We start from the raw sequence: 17,177 nt of genomic DNA, 5'->3' as shown, positions 1-17,177 counted from the left end.
ATTGTAGATATTCGAGAATAGTATGTAGTTACTAGTAAAAAAAACACTTTGCACGACGTACGTGCATTCGTCGCGCAAAGTCAAAAATCGTTGCGCAAGGGTTTGCGCGACGCAACCTTGGTCGTGCGCTAACCGTCGCGCCAAGACAGTGACGCTAGGGTTTGCGCGACGCGCTTCCTACATCGTGCAAAATCACTTTGCGCAATGCACGTCCTACGTCGTGCAAAGATACTTTGCGCAACACATATCCTAGGGCGTGCGTCGCGCAAACCTTTTTTTTATTTAGTGAAAAATAATTTTTTTTGTTTTAGTGAAATTTTTATTTTTTTTTGATAAATATTGTAATTAAATTCTAAAGAATAATGAATTAACCAAGCAAAAGTATTTAATTATAAAATATATGAAAATGTACATACAAGATGTTCGAACAAAAAAAGAAAAAACTACAAGTGAACTAGGTTTAATACATCAGGCTACTGGGTATCGGCAGAGCGAGGTGGCTCTGAGGTCAAAGGTGAAACAAGATGAGGTGCTGGTAGCGAGATTTTGAGGCCGGACATCTGTATGGCTTGTACAAGGTCTCTCACCATCCCGGCATAGGTCCTCATCTCCTCGCCCTGGGCCCTCAGCTGCGCCCTCATCTGCTCTTCCTGGATCACAAGCTGACCTTTTAGGGAACAAAGAGAACAAAGAAGGTTTTACCTCATTCAAAAGAAAATCTGAATCATACTGGCTAATTGAACACAATTGGTTCGTATGTCTTGATTTTGAACTAAGGGACAGAGCAACATCAGGATGAAGCAGAGTTTCAATGAACAGAAGCATTAAGATAAGTGTTTGCAAAAAAAACAAAAAACATTGACATCGTAAATGCATATATGAAAAGGTAAATGGAGAAAATTCATTTTATGACTACAAATAGTTGCTTTCATATGCAGATGTATGCATGCCAACTGTCCATGGGATGCCGATTCCTAAAGGAAATAGTAGTTCTGATAGATAGCCACTATTGGGCATTTGGATGGAAAACAAATAAAATGCTGAAGCACATCGTTGAAAGGTGAACGTTTCAAACAGATTATATGCGATTTTCTGGATAGAGAATCAGCAGCTATCTCAAGAACTCATGACTGCTATATGATATGGTTTATAGGTTGACCTAAGAACTAGACATTCATAGCTAGTTTGATTCCATACATCATGATCAAACAACGGTGAACATGAATAACAGTATGATACCTATAATTGAAGTTCTTCACAACAAAGTATAGCTTATTGGCTAAAATAGTCCACCTGCATCCGAGAGCTTATTGGCTAAAATAGTCCACCTGCATCCGTGCTCGCATTACGTTCCTAGTAATGAGATGACTGTGATTCTCTAATCATAGAACAATAAACCCCATTGCATATATATTCTGAACTCAATCATGTTTTCAATAATGATTCTTTTGAGTCACCATTTAGTTAAATTACACAAATCATTCATTTCTGTTTCTAAATGAAGCCTTACGTTCACAACAATTAGGAACATCTGACAACTTATTGGATCAATAACTCTAACACTAAAGTTGCAGGGAAGAAAGCTTTCTCCTTTTTTTAATTCGTTTTTATATTTCAAAACGACAACTCTCTTTCTAGATTATGCAAATACTAAAAGCATAAAACATGGCCAGAAGAAGTTGCTGCAGTTCCAACAAGGTAGTATTCAAAGTGTGAAACTGTGTGTATGGGAAAGAGGGCGGGTGTTCGTGTTCAAGCTTGAGATAGAGAGACACATAGCAAAAAAAAGTCCAAACTTAAGACAACCAATCAAACTTAAAAGAAACCAACTTCTACAAATGAAATATTAATGAATTTCCATGAGTCATGCTTTCAGGGAAAGGGTAAAAACATTAAGCTGTCCAGATGAAAGCTTGATTAGTTAAAGTGACCAGAAATTCATAACTGATTTAGTGAGTACCACCAATTAGTGATAATAACATATACACCGTAAACCATTAGAAGAAGATGCACCTCTAACCAAAGGAAGAGCAGTTATATGAGAAAACAAAGACCAAGAAGCTGACCAAGAATAACAACAACATCCATCGTTTCAGCAGCGACAATAGTAAAAGTATCATCCATTTTCCCTTTTCCCTTTTCGTCTACAATATGGGATTAACTAATGAAATTTAATTTTTTAAAAAAACGCTTAAATTACATAGTATTTACCTGCTGGTAAAGAGATGTGAAGTGCTTTGCAAGTCGAACTGCAAATTCCTCCACTGAAAGTGCCTTTACATATACATGTGTTGCAACTAGGATAAATCCCAAAGGCGAATAGCAATCAAAATGATGGAAACATAGCAGATTTCTAGTACTGGGAAAGCTATCAAACATAGATGTCTAATTGTCTACATACATTTTTTTCTTTTGTGACAGTAGGACATTGTATTTCGTATCATCGTGTTAACTGGAACTTGAGTCCATAAGCAGTCACGTTAGTTGCTAAGTTCTTTAATCACTCCTGCATTCTTTTCCTTTATGCGTCTTTTATTTTTATGGATTGAATTGAGGAACCAATTTCTTCGCCCGTAGTTTCAACCGATATTTTTGCCATTTGGTGCAAAAATATGAACTTGTAAGAATACGAAATTTGTGAAGAAGCAGACCAACCCACCACCCTAAAATTCGATTTAACACTAAAACCCTAACATTCCTAACCCTAAAATTCGATTTAACACTAAAACCCCCAATTTCTAATTTAATTTCCCAAATTGAATCTAATTACAATACCAAAATCTTCAAATTAAGGCATTAAAGCTTGATTCTGAACTTAGAAAGAAGAAAATTAAAGAATTAAGCTTGATTCTGACTTGGGTCTATACCTGCTGTGCAGTCGGGAGAGGATGATGAGAGGATGAGGAGGAAGTCGATATGAGTGAGAGGGAAGAGAGATACCGAGTGAGCGAGAGGGAGAGAGAGGGTGATTCACCTGCGTGAGAGGATGAGGGAGACCGAGTGAAAAGAAAGAGTTCAATGAGAAGAGAGAGTTCGGGTTTATCACAGATAGCGAAAATTTAAACAAAGCGCCTATTTTTAACAAGGGTACCGCCAAAATTATCACACATAGCGCGACGCTTGTTTACCTTTCCACGTCGCGCAAAGGGTGTTTGCGCGACGACTACACAGTGGCGTCACGCAAGGTATTTAAAAAAAAAAATATTATAAAATGTATTGAAAATGTGATTTTACTCCTTTCAAATTCAATTTTTTTTTTACATAAAACCCACAATAATATATTTTTATAACAATTACAATAAATATAAAGCTACTTAATAAATATATATATTTTTCAATTTCTTAAATGTTATACGTACAAAATAAATAAATTTAAATTTACGTAATATATATACACATACCATTAAAATTGATGGGATACGCATTGTGCGAAAATAGTTTGAACGATCCAACCGTCAAACTTGTTTGTATATACTTCGAAATCGCATATGCCAAAAATTGCAAAAAACAAACATTCGAAGATCAAGTAACGAGACAAAACTTTCCGACGGTTATAAACGAAAATCATGATTTAGCAATAGTTTTAACTCCGATTTTAATGATTTTTTATAGCTACACTTCTTGATCCTATATGAATACAATGAACTAATTCGATCGTCAATTTAAAATATTTACACAAGTGGATACCACAAAATCTTTATGTTATACTTAATGAAAGTATAAATAAACTCTAAGTGTTAGTGAATCTATTGTTTTGATGGGATACGCATTCTACGAAGCTAATTTCAAGGATCCAACCGTCAAACTTGTTTGCATATACTTCGAGATCGTATACGCCAAAAATTGTGAAAAATAAACATGCAAAGATCAAGAAAGGGATAAAACTTTTGGACGGCTATAAACGAAAAAGCACGATTTAACGGTAGTTTTAATTCCGATTTTGATGATTTTTTATAGATACACTCCTGGATCCTATATGAATACAATGAACTAATTCGATCTTCAATTTAAAATATTTACACAAGTGGATACCACAAAATCTTAAGTTATATTTAATGAAAGTATAACAAGTGTTAGTTAATCTATTGTTTTGATGGAATACGCATTGTACAAAACTAGTTTCAACGATCCAATCGTCAAACTTGTTTGTATATGTTTTGAGATCGCATAGGCAAAAAATCGCAAAAAACAAACATTCAGAGATTATGTAACGGGACAAACATTTTCGACGGCTATAAACGAAAAATCACGATTTAACGGTTATTTTAACTCTGATTTTGATGATTTTTTACAGCTACACTCTTTAAATCTATATGAATACAATGAACTAATTCGATCGTGAATTTAAAACATTTACACAAGTGGATACCACAAAAGAAAAAGGCAATGCAAGAACCCCAAAAGAAAAGCAAAAGGAAAAAAAAAACTTTGTGCAACGTAGGTACAACTGCGTCATGCAAAGTTGGGAAAAAGCGGTTAATCTTTCTTGGTTTGGCGCCAAAACTTTGCGCGACGTCAGTCTTCGTCGCGCAAAGTGCAGTCGCGCAAAGGCCATTTGCGCGACGTTTTGTTTTTGGCATCTCACAAACAGACTTTGCGCGATGAAATTTGATGCGTCACGCAAGTTTCCATTGTGCAAACATGTTTTTCTACTAGCGCGCTCACCGCAACAATCACTTGAGTGCTTAGACGGGTGACCACTCAAGTGACGTTGTGAAAATTGGATTTTTTGCCTGTTTGTTCAGGTTTGTTCGGAAGCTCACAATTAGCAGTGGCATGGAAATCTTGCACTGGCATTGGCATGGAAATCGTGCATTGACACTGGCATGGAAATCTTGTACTGGCACTGGAATTGGAATCTTGCATGGCACTGGCATTGGAATCTTGAACTAGCATTGGCATTTGAAATCTTGCACTTGTATAGATGAAATTTGTATTGAAATTAGCATCAGAAGTTAGCATAACAGAGCTTGCATCTACATCGTCGGTTGGCAAACTCATGTCATGTACCGCCATGAGTTTGACGATGGGTGTAGGAAAATATTAGTATTTATTTTTATTTTAATGTTTGAGTTTTGCTTATTAGTTTATGAATTGGGCCTAGCCCATCCGAGTTGGGGTTTCTTAGGTGTTCTCTATAAATATAGCTTGTAATTTAGTTTGAGAAATAAGTTAGTCAAGATCTAGCATCTTCGGTTCATGTAGCTTTCTTGGCAATTCCGTTTAATAAAGTTTTATATTTAGTTAGTTCGTTTGTTCGTTGCGTACTCTGATATTCAAATTAGCATCGATGAAATTTGTATTGAAATTAGCATTGGAATCTTGCATGGCACTGGCATTGGAATCTTGCACTAGCATTGGCATTTGAAATCTTACACTTGCATCGATGAAATTTGTATTGAAATTAGCATCGGAAGTTAGCATAACAGAGCTTGCATCGATCGTCGGTTGGCAAACTCATGTCATGTACCGCCATGAGTTTGACCGGGGGGTGTTGGAAAATATTAGTATTTATGTTTATTTTAATGTTTGAGTTTTGCTTATTAGTTTATGAATTGGGTCTAGCCCATCCGAGTTGGGGTTTCTTAGGTGTTCTCTATAAATATAGCTTGTAATTTAGCTTGAGAAATAAGTTAGTCAAGATGTAGCATCTTCGGTTCATGTAGCCTTCTTGGCAATTCCATTTAATAAAATTTTATATTCAGTTTATTCGTTTGTTCGTTGCGTACTCTGATATTCAACTAAATATCTCTACTTAGTATGGAATTGATGGCCCGTGAGAAATTGTTCTATCTGAACGTCACATTGCTACGTAGAGTTTACATAATCAACTTATATTATATTATATAACAAGTTTTTTATTTGTTAATGTTATATATTAAGAAGTATAAGTAACCCATATTATACTTTCGATCCTCTGCTCATTAATTATATATGGTGCTGAACATTGAGATACATGTCGTAGAATGGAATTTGACAGTGATGACGGCACAACAAAGGAACACGGCTTCAGAGGATAGTGAATTTTCGTTTGTGCATTGCAAAATATAACTGGCATCACGTATGGCCGTCGGACATATTTGGGCAGAGCTTGGGGGAGCAGCCCCCAACGTGGTGCTTGCCTACACCGACATGGCTAATATTGTCCACACCCTGAACGTGAATTGTTAGCAAATTTTTTCTCATTGTTTTCCCCAGTTTTTGTAAATTAAGGCTTTATTATTCTTGGAATCCATTTAAGTCAATTTGATTTATGTGGTTTTTTTTGCAGCAATTTGTTTTATGGACGGTACAACAATTGGGGTCGAGGGTCAAATATAACCAGTCAAGCTCGCTACACCAGAAAGCTAAGCGATGCAGAGGCAAAACCTTCCATCAGGATGTTCGGGATTTTCGGGAAAAAATTCCACCCCTAGTTTGAATAGCATTGCAAAATTCTACAACGAGGTGAACATGTTCACATTTATATTATAGGCTCTGACATCAATGGCAAGTCTCTCCAGGTCAATTTCATAGAATGACACATGACACGCTTGAATGTTAAAACCCTTCAAATTTTTTAGCACACTGCACGTCAATTTTAATTTGGAGCCTATTACCCGTCAATTTTTTCTACAGCATGTGACATTCCTAATTTCCTTTTTCCACATTGCTGATTGCGCCGCTAAGAGAGGAACAAGAACTCAAGAAGTCATCTCGCACATTTTATCTTCAACGTGAATACATACAGCAATTGAACAGGTAATAGTCTTGCGTACACAATGCCGGCAGAAAGATTTTTGAAAAATGGTTAGCTAAAATGATTAGGAAGTGAATTTTAAATTGGTGAATTGATTAATATAAAATATCAACGACACAGTAATTAAATATTCAAATATCGACAACATAACAATTGAGATTTAAAAACTGATCATTTTCTCAAGATTCATGGCTGGTACCCAATGGCGGAGCCAGTATTTTCAAATAATGGGACCATAATACCAACCAAAAAAGCTTTATCGGGTCATTTCGTCCAACGCCTAATTATTTGTTGAGGCTTGTCGAGACTGGATGTAAGATAGTGTAGAGTAAATGTTGAAAACTGCAAAAGACTTGTCAACTAAAGAAAAACAAGAAGAGAGAAAAGAAAAACAAATATGATAGAAGAAAATAGAGGAAGTAGAAGATGAGGTTGTAATTTAGTTTGTCTTCTATGTTTATAAAAGTCAAATACAATATACAAACAAATATACATGAAGTTTGTGAAGTTGTTGGAATCAAAAGCAACCAATAGTCTCGTGCTGGCTGTTGTTACTTAACTCATGCAGGATGAGAAAAATATACTACATTTAGTAAACTTTTCCAAAAATCATGCATTTTTAATAATAAAACAAGAGAGATTATATTCACACATCAAATTACTTCTCCCACACTCTTTTTAATTTTTAAATATTTTTCTATTGGTGTGTAGAAAATATTAAAAAATTTTAAAAAATGTGGAAGAAGTAATATGAGAAGTGTGAATATAATTTCTCTAAAACAAAAGAGTCACAGTCGGTACTCAGACACAAGTGGGTGATTTATGACTCCATCTATAAAAAGGGGTTGTATCTACTGCTAAAATGCACAAGAGCAGCAAAGAAGGAACTCAAACAATAAAGGAAAAATATCAGGGAAAATCATGAGGGCAGCAGGCTCATTCTCAGTGGCCGTGATCATATGCTTGTTATGGTGTGGTGTTTGGGAGGTGGCTCCGATGGCGAAGGCGAACACGTCGCCGAGCCAGTGTAAGCAGGAAGTGGGCCGTCTCCGTGATGAATGCAGGAGCGCTATACTTCCAGGACGTAATCCTTCTGCGCTCTGCTGCCAAATTGTTAGGGCTGCTCATGTTGAGTGTGTGTGCCCTTATGTCACCCCCAAGGTGGCCAATTTGATCCCCGTCGGACGTACAATTAAGCAGATTGAAGGTTGTGGAAGAAGTGTCCCTCGCAACTTCAAGTGTGGGAGTGAGTTCTCTCCACGTCTAAACTCTATATCTGATCCATATTAACTAATTAATTTAAATTATATTAAGTATTTTATTTGCTTAATAAATCTTTCTCCTTTGATTTTCTTTTGCAGGCATCACCACCCCGCCATGAGCATCAATCCCACAAGAATAAGTATACTTAAAGAATAAAACGTCTCCTTTTATTAGCTAGCTTTCTTGCTAGCTAAATGATGGATAAACTTACATGCAATTTAAATTGTGAAGGGATTTATGTACCTATGCTTATGTAATAGAGAGTGGGACGGAGGGATACAGATATGTATTACTTTTAAAAATCATTTGATAATTATTTTGTTTTAAGTTTTTATTAGTAATAATGTGGGTCAAATTCGTTTTTGGCGAAAATAGAATCTAACACCTCTCACTTGCAATCGAATCCAAGACCCCTTACTTACAATTGTTCATATTTACAATTGAAAACCTTGATAGACTTGTGGTTTGAACTTTGATACGAGTATATACAAAACAACAAAACAAAAGGAAAATTTTATTTGAACTCAATAGTTTTATCTCTACACCCAATATTTTTGATATATTTTATATTCCAATTCTATCTTGAAAGAATTGGGTGTAAAGAGAAAATTGGTAAATTACCTACCTACCACCGAACCCAACCCAATCGATTTTATTCCAATCGGAAAAATGGATTAGGCTTATTATATTAACACCTCATATATTATTGAATACACCTCACATACTTAATACATCACACATTTAATTTTTTAATTAAAATGTATCTTGACACATCCCACATACTTTCTCATAATACCTTCACACCCCAACTCTCAACATGTACATTAAATTCCCTATATGCACCCCACACTCTTCACATATCTTAAGTGCAAATACATAAGATCATCGAAAGATCTTATTTGTTTCTTCGAATAGGGATTTCTATGGTGTTTCTCCTCCCTTTCAAATAATAGAGATATAAATTTGAGAATCCATCATTAACAAAAGAAAAAAAATGAGAATCCATCACTTTGTAGCAAAAAGGGATCTAGAAATGCATAACATAATGGTCATGCATTAACTTCATAACTACTATTTATGGATTGCTTCATAGTTTTCCATAAGCTAGCCTACTCCTTGATAATGAAAAAACCATGAAAAGTTCGGCAAAAAGCTACAGAAAACTACTATAATATTCGGCATGAGATTGCCTAAACCTTTTAAAATTTGCTACTACCCTCCATTGATTGAATTGATCGTATAAAAAGACATAATTTAACAGGGTAAATTGTTACATCTAAAGAAGGTGAGAGTGGTTTTCAAAGTTGAAGAAGATAATTAATCTTATGATATACATGTTAAAAGTAATTTGAGGTGTACTTAAGTTTTTTTTAATTTTATTTTTAAAACTTTATAAGGCCAAAATTATCATTTTATATTAAGGTATATAAATCATTTAATATTAAATTTTAAGTGAAGTATATTCAATAGGCTAAATAGTCAAAATGGTCCCTAAGATTTGCATAACACATCACTTTGGTCCCTGAGATTGAAAATCAATAGAAATTGTCCCTGAGATTGTCCATCATCCATCATTTTGGTCATTCCGTTAAAACTCTTTGGGTAATTTTCAAAGCTTCGTAACTCAATCATTTCTTAACCAAATTCGACCCATAATATATCAAAATAAAGATAGGAAAGTGTAGAACAATATTATACCTATTTGCAAGCCCAATGGTTACCGGAGATGGCAAGAAAATAGCCTCAAAGGTGACTGGTCTGTGGGAAAACTGAAAAACTCGCAGAAAACTGAGGAAACTTTAAACGTTCATAACTTCTTCAATAATCAACGAAATCGAGTGATTCAAAAACGAAAATCATACTTGTAGACGAGAAAAAGAGAATGGTTTCTTTCTCAATGGCTAACTTGCCGTGGTTTGGCCGGAAAATGGATCACAAGTGGTTAACTTAAATTTCCTCAATTTCAGACCTAAGAAACGTAGAGATTTTGTGTGTTTTGCAGGTATGAGAGTGGCGTACAGGATGAAAAGCGAAGTAGGAGCTGGTGATGAAGTCAAGCGTGCCAGTGATTACGGCTAGCAGAAGCTTCCGCTATGGGTCAAGCTTGTTAGAGGCAAAGCATCTCTCTAGGAGCTTCACTTCGTCTTGGGTTAGCCTCTTTTTGTTGTGTTGGTATTGCTTTTTGTGGTTTGAAAAGTGGAAAAAATACATGATTTGGTTGATCTTGCTAGCTAGCTGAAGAGTTGTATGATAAGCTTGGAGGTATTTGAGCTGATTTCAGTTAAATATTATGTCCTCTAATTTGTAAGTGTTGAAAACCTGAGTGAGACAGAGTTCATGCCCCTGTGGTTTTTCACGTGGGATGTAACCATACCTCTGTACTTCTGCAATTTTAAAATATTTTTTATATATGACTTTTAAGTTTTTGTTAATTAATTCTTTTTAATCAAATAATATATGCATTAATTCCCCTTCCATATTTCTAGTGTTCTAGAACTTTTAGTTTGTGTGTAATGTTTGAATTGATCGTATAAAAAGACATAATCTAACCTACATTGTTATTTGTTTATATTCTTTGATCAGGAGCTGCTTATCAGTATTACTACAACTTTATATTGTTGGGTATTTACGGACTTGTCATTGCCGTGACCATCAGTACCGGTATGGTTATCTAGCTTGTTGCCGATCTCTCTACCGGTATGGCTATCGGCATTGTCGATGATGCCGGTGTTAGGTAATATCTCTTTCTCTTGGAAAGGATTGGCCTTACTCTTGCTAGGTGTTGATATCATATATCTTCAATTGTTTCTTACCTTAAGTTTTGCACTTGCACCTTTGATCACTTAATTAACAACATATATTAGAGTCATGATATGATGGCCATTTTTCAAGTGAACATTTTCAATATCATTTTAAAAGTATATTATTTCAAATAATGCATTGAAATTTTATACTTTGAATTGTATTCTCCAAATCGTAAATCAGAGTGAAGCTGCACAAGGAGTTCAATCTTCAAACACTTGGACTTGGTGGCTTATGTGCTTAGTTTGCAGATATATTTTGAAGAGCTTTTGCATCCCATGTATTCCCTCCTCACATGACAAATAAGATAACTGATTCTTCTAGTTGCACTGATATCTTTTTGGTATATCTTTATGCTACACTCCTTATTGGAAAGACTTTGATCTTCCAGATTAGGGATCAAGCATGTAAAGGGTATGCTACTTTATGGGCCACCTGGTACTGGAAAAACTCTCATGGCTCGTCAAATTGGAAAGATGTGAACGGGAAAGAACCAAAGGGTTGGAGTTTGATCCACCTTTTTCTTTAATAATCAAATTTCTGAGAGTTGCAATTCTCTTAGGACTAAGAATTTGTTTTGTTCATTTGCATGATTACTTTTTTATGTTTCAGCTGTAATTTCAAATAAGACTTACCAATTGATGACACATGAAATTGAGATGAACTTAAGAACTCGGTACTCATTGTCGCAATCTTGTATTCTTATTTTTTTCATAACAGGCTTAGGTAATGAATCGATTAAGTTCTACCATGCCGAATCATGATTTATCACATTATACCTTTTGACGGTAGTACGTTATTTTAAGGTTCCAAAGCTATTTGAGCCTGTCTGATGGTCTTGGATATGCAACTTATCCTTATGTATGTTAGTTATTATTTGCATTGGTGATTGATGAGATTTCTATTTTTGTGAACTGTGCTTCCAATATTGTGGGATTTGTTGATTTTATGATAACTTTGAATATTTGTTTTATTCCAATTTTTTTTTACATTGTTTATTATAGAACCTATTGGGCACGATTGAAAGTTGTGCGCAAATGCTTGTCACATGGTTGTCAGAAGTAAGGCACAAATAGGTGTTTAACTACTATGAGCACAAATAGCAATTTTGTGCCTTATCACCAAAAAAACATGTCCATAGAGAGCACATATAACATTTTAGTTGCTGCATTCACTAGTACAAAAAAAGCTTTAGGCGACGTAGGACCTTCGTCGCGCAAAGTCAAAAAAACGTCGCGCAAAACGTAGGACAAGGAACCCGCGTCGCGCACCGACCATCGCGTCAAGGCAGTGAAGGAAGGGTTTGCGCGACGCAGAAGTGAGTTTGCGCGACGCAGAAGTGACCTACGTCGCGCAAAACCACTTCGCGCGACGTAGGCCTTCGTCGAGCAAAACCACTTAGCGCGACGTAAACCTTCGTCGCTCAAAACCACTTAGCACGACGTAGGTCTATGTCGCGCAAAACCACTTCGCGCGACGTAAACCTTCGTCGCGCAAAACCACTTAGCACGACGTAAACCTTCGTCGCTAAAAACCACTTAGCACGACGTAGGTCTATGTCGCGCAAAACCACTTCGCGCGACGTAAACCTTCGTCGCGCAAAACCACTTAGCACGACGTAGGTCTATGTCGCGCAAAACCACTTCGTGCGACGTAAACCTTCGTCGCGCAAAACCACTTAGTGCGACGTAGGTCTACGTCGCGCAAAACCACTTCGGGCGACGAAGGTTTACGACGCGCGAAGTGCTTTTGCGCGACATAGACCTACGTCGTGCAATTTTTTATTTTTATTTTTTGGGGCAAAGAAATTTTTTATTTAATTTTTAATAAATATTGTAATTAAATTCTAAACAATAATTAATAAACCAAGAAAAAGTATTTAATTATACAATATATGAAAATGTACATACAAGATGTCCGAACAAAAAAGAAAAACTACAGGTCTTTAGGTTTAATACATCATTCTACTAGGTATCGACTGGGCGAAGTGGCTAAGAAGTCGAAGGTGGAGCAAGATTAGGTTCTGGCATCGGGATTTGGAGGCCAGACATCGCTAAGGCCTGAACAATCATATTCATCCTCTCGTTCTGGGCCACAAGCTGACCTCTTAGGGTTGTCACTTCCTCCTTCAGGGAATTGACCTCTACTGTGGACGATCTGGAAGAAGATGCACCCATCTCACGAACCCCCGCCTTCCCCATACACCGAACAACCTTGCCATGACGACGACCCAACTTCTGATCCAGGACCTCAGTCACGATCTTAAGATCTGCATCCTCAGGTACAATGACGTCCTCAATCGGGGTCTCTGGTGGAAGCTGCGATGTTGCTTCTTGGAGAATAGCAGTGCTATTTTCCACCATATCGCCCTGTAATAATAAAGAAAAAACATATAATGTTTAATAACAAAATATAAATAATATTTGAACAATTCATAAAAATAAGAATAATAACAATTACATATACTTACAAGAAGCTGCTCAGGGATCTCTTTGCCGGGTCGAACGTAAACGTCCTTGAACAAGTCAATTTGTGGGAACTTAGAACCCTCCTGAAGAAAAAAACATAAAGAAAATTTTATTAATCAATAATAAAAAATAAATTGTATAAAATTTAAAAATTAATATACTTTTACCTGACGTCGTGCCTCAAGCCTATACGAAAAAGGCTTCGAACCGGAATGGTGGAGAAGTGTCTTTGAGTCCCGAGCTTTCTTGCCAGCAACAGATTTCTTCTGTTAATCATACAATATAAATGTAAGTGCGACTATTTGAAATAAATTATTAAAAAAAGCTTAAAAAAATAACAAACAGTAAATTATTATTAAAGTATTATGTACATACTACAAATTTTGGGTCCGTAAAATGTTTGCAGAGCCACTCCCAATCCTCCAGCCAGTCCTTCAACTCAGCTGGGTAACCCTGTAGATGAGCAATCTCCGGATCATCCCATAGCTGAAAATGCTTGTGAAAAGCGTACTTCCAATCTTTGTACCGGTTTGCTAAGGTCTCCTCTAAGTAGGCACTGACCTCAGGGGATATGTCCTTAAGATCAAAATTGACCTACAAATATGAAAAACAATAAAATAAATTTAATAATATTTGTAAACAAAAAAAAAATGATAAAGGCTAAAAATTAATATACTAACCATCAACTTGTCTCGCACCAGTTCCTTTGTCTCCTCAGGAATTTGTGCCCAACTCGTCCACTGCATAGGACAACAATACCGAATAACAAAACCACAGCTATTAACGACGCTGCTATGCTGCTGTGAGGTAGCCGCTCCACGATGTCGCGAGTCATACGCAATCTTGATCAAGGAGGCGGACAAACGTACAGCATGTGCCTCCTTCAGCATTCGATTGGGCCCCCTGGTGTTTTTTTTAGCTGCCCAAAAAAACTTAAATGGTAAAAACCCTAAGCTTAAATTTGTACAGAAAATTCGGCAAAACCTCCCCTAATCATAAAAGTACCTTAAAACAGTAATTAACAACCCACAACACATTTTCACAATCATAAAAGTAATAGTTTTAAAATGAAAAAAAAAATACAACGTAGTGAGAATTAGAAAAAAAACTACCTTCAGAGATCAAGTAACGGGACAAAAATTTTCGACGGTTATAAACGAAAAATCATGATTTAACGGTTATTTTAACTCCGATTTTGATGATTTTTTACAGCTACACTCCTGGATCCTATATGAATACAAGGAATTGATTCGATCGTCAATTTAAAATATTTATACAAGTGGATACCACAAATCTTCTGTTACAATTAATGAAGGTATAAATAAACTCTAAGTGTTAGTGAATGTATCGTTTTGATAGGAAACGCATTGTACGAAACTAATTTCAACGATCCAACCGTCAAACTTGTTTTTATACGCTTCGAGATTGTGTACGCCAAAAATCGCAAATAACAAACATTCAAAGATCAAGTAACGGGACAAAACTTTTCGACGGTTATAAACGAAAAATCACGATTTAACGGTAGTTTTAACTCCGATTTTGATGATTTTTTACAGCTACACTCCTTGATCCTATATGAATACAATGATATTGGTTTGGCGCCAAAACTTTGCGTGACGAAGCCTGGCGTCGTGCAAAGCTGTTTTGCGCGACGTAGGGTTACCTTCGTCGCTCAAAACAGCTTTGCACGATGCCAGGGTTCGTCGCGCAAAGTGTCGTTGCACAAAGTTAGTTTACGCGACGTTTTCTGTTTAGCGTCGTGCAAACATACTTTGAGCGACGAAATTTACTACGTCGCGCAAGTTTCCGTCGCGCAAACATGTTTTTGTACTAGTGATTATTGCTATTGGTCTATAGGCACATGTGTTGTTGTCCTTAAGCCTCATAGGGCACAAGTAACATTTTGTGCGCAGTGGTCATATTTTTTGTAGTGGCACCAAATTTATGCACTAAATTTGTACACCAAATAATGTGACATTACTCAAATTTGTGTGTTAATTCAAATTAAAATTTGATTGTTAATTGTAATAAAAGTCCATGTGGTGTAACATCATTTGGTGTCTCTAATATTATCTTATTTCAACTTTTGAATTTGATCTGGACTACACTTCAAAGTAATTAACCCTGTAAAAAATTGGATCTAAACATTTAAAAAATTGACAATTCTGGTGAGGAACAATACTAAAATCTAGGGGTGGTTCGATATGGGATCCCAAATCGAAAATGGGATCCCGAATCCCTAAAACGAAAATTTGAAGACCAATGCCAAACCGAAATTTCGGTATTCACAATTTCCGGGATTTCCAAAATGTTTTTGGTATTTCGGGATTGGATTTTGAGTTTTGGGCCCTTGGGTTTTTGGGTTGAAATTTGAGATTTTTTTAGATGTGGGCTTCTGGGCCTTTGACCTAAAATTTTATTTCCCAATTTCATATTAATTGAAATTTGGGTATTTTTACCTCATATTAGAAATTTCATACCAAGTCAAATTGATGTTCCAAAGTTCCAAACTACTTGATTTCATATTTCTATTTTTAATATAGTCTACTATCAAATTACTTAAATTCAACATATAACATGTATACAACCAAAATAAATAAATATATATATATATATTTTTTTTTTCGGTTCGGTTCAGGATTCCTATACCATTGATTATGGAATCCCGATTTCCGTACCAAAAGGTTCGTGATCGTTTTGGTATGGATTTAGAAAATTTCGGTATTATCAGTTTAGGAATTTTTAGGTATGAGATCAGGATTTTTTTGGTTTGGTTTGAGATTTTCGGAAAAATTTTCCAACCCTACTAAAATCTTGTCATACACGGGAGATAATTGCACAATGGTTCAATATCAGTGAACACTTTCTTAACATACTAGTCTCTCTGAAAGCACTCACACTCAAGGAGAACGCGCCCCTTAAGATACGTAGTGTTAGTTATTTTCTTTCTCATACAGACTTTTACTGCATTCATCTATGTGAAATATATTATGATTTGATACATTTGTGAAATATAGAGTATAAAATTTATTAAACTAACTGTATTATGATTAAATTCAACAACAATTGCATATATTTTCATAATAAGGGCACGCCTCTTATTATATTAAAGAGATACAAACAAATTTTGCATTAATCTGTCATCTCCTTCCACATTGCTTTGATATTTATCCTATCTAACACCCCACCAGCTATCAAATCAAAAGGTGAGAAACGAGTCTTGAGAAACGAACTTCTGCATATATAAAAAGGGTTATCTAGATTGATCCAAGCTGTGGTGGAAAAAAAGTCTTTGGATGGTGTAAAATTGGGAATCACTGGGCCTGTTCTTTCTCATATTTTCTTTGCTGATGATATGTTAATTTTTATGAGAGCTAATGAGAAAAATTGCAGGAATCTTGTAAACCTCCTTAGGGCGTTCTGTGATGCCTCGGGGCAGGAAGTTAACCTGCAAAAGTCCAGTGTTTTCTTTGGGGCGAATACTCCGGTGAGAGTTTCTAAAGAGCTGGGTTCTATTCTTGGCATGCCGGTTCTTGACAACCCAGGTACTTATTTGGGTGTCCCGGCTTTGTGGGGACGTTCAAAGAAACAGGGCCTCGCTTATGTGAAGGGACGAATTATTGAGAAACTTCAAGGGTGGAAACAATGTACCCTTACGAAGGCGGGCAAGGAAGTTCTCATCAAGGCGGTTGTCCAAGCTGTTCTTGCTTATCCAATGAATATTTTCAAATTTCCGGTTGTGGTCTATGAGGAGTTGGACACTTTGGTTGCTAGGTTTTGGTGGGGGAACAGGGGTGGCGACAATAAAATACACTAGGTGTCGAAGAAAGTATTGGGCCTCCCTAAGAATTTTGGGGGTTTGGGTTTACGAAATTTCATGGAGTTCAATGATGCGCTACAAGCTA

At 36.1% G+C, this 17,177-nt stretch overlaps 1 protein-coding gene and 2 long non-coding RNA genes across 6 annotated transcripts; 1 reads left to right on the top strand and 2 right to left on the bottom strand.

Moving 5' to 3' along the window:
* Positions 1 to 367: 367 nt before the first annotated feature.
* On the bottom strand, positions 368 to 3,050 carry LOC139197463 (uncharacterized). 4 transcript variants are annotated; one of them, XR_011582905.1, is made up of 3 exons: positions 1,329 to 3,050; positions 1,240 to 1,293; positions 368 to 650 (listed from the first exon to the last, which is right to left on the bottom strand). It is a non-coding gene; the product is annotated as an uncharacterized lncRNA (long non-coding RNA). The 4 variants fall into 4 exon arrangements; XR_011582906.1 differs by having other exon boundaries at positions 1,240 to 1,378; positions 2,212 to 3,032; XR_011582907.1 differs by having other exon boundaries at positions 1,240 to 1,353; positions 2,212 to 3,032.
* A 4,553-nt stretch (positions 3,051 to 7,603) lies between these two features.
* On the top strand, positions 7,604 to 8,329 carry LOC103439568 (uncharacterized). The gene is made up of 2 exons (XR_011582903.1): positions 7,604 to 7,985; positions 8,101 to 8,329. It is a non-coding gene; the product is annotated as an uncharacterized lncRNA (long non-coding RNA).
* Positions 8,330 to 12,665: 4,336 nt separating this feature from the next.
* Positions 12,666 to 14,162, bottom strand: LOC114825801 (uncharacterized). The gene is made up of 6 exons (XM_070825807.1): positions 14,142 to 14,162; positions 13,953 to 14,012; positions 13,648 to 13,866; positions 13,440 to 13,538; positions 13,275 to 13,355; positions 12,666 to 13,173 (listed from the first exon to the last, which is right to left on the bottom strand). Exons 1-6 carry the CDS (start codon positions 14,160 to 14,162, stop codon positions 12,796 to 12,798), a joined length of 858 nt encoding a protein of 285 aa, XP_070681908.1. The 3' UTR covers positions 12,666 to 12,795.
* Between the last annotated feature and the right edge of the window lie 3,015 nt (positions 14,163 to 17,177).

Source organism: Malus domestica, chromosome 07 (genome assembly GCF_042453785.1).
Source record: "Malus domestica chromosome 07, GDT2T_hap1".
In the NCBI taxonomy this organism is placed as follows: domain Eukaryota; kingdom Viridiplantae; phylum Streptophyta; class Magnoliopsida; order Rosales; family Rosaceae; genus Malus; species Malus domestica.
Note: the sequence above shows the minus strand (reverse complement) of the source record. Positions and strands in the feature narration are given on the sequence as shown.

What these genes read in the sequence shown, in the direction of transcription:
- LOC114825801 (XM_070825807.1), bottom strand. Translation starts at nt 14,162, where the DNA reads ATGCTGAAGGAGGCACATGCT. An exon ending in TTACGGACCCAAAATTTGTA is followed by an intron (nt 13,539 to 13,647) that starts GTATGTACATAA and finishes TATGATTAACAG; the next exon opens with AAGAAATCTGTTGCTGGCAA. An exon ending in GGCTTGAGGCACGACGTCAG is followed by an intron (nt 13,356 to 13,439) that starts GTAAAAGTATAT and finishes TTTTTTCTTCAG; the next exon opens with GAGGGTTCTAAGTTCCCACA.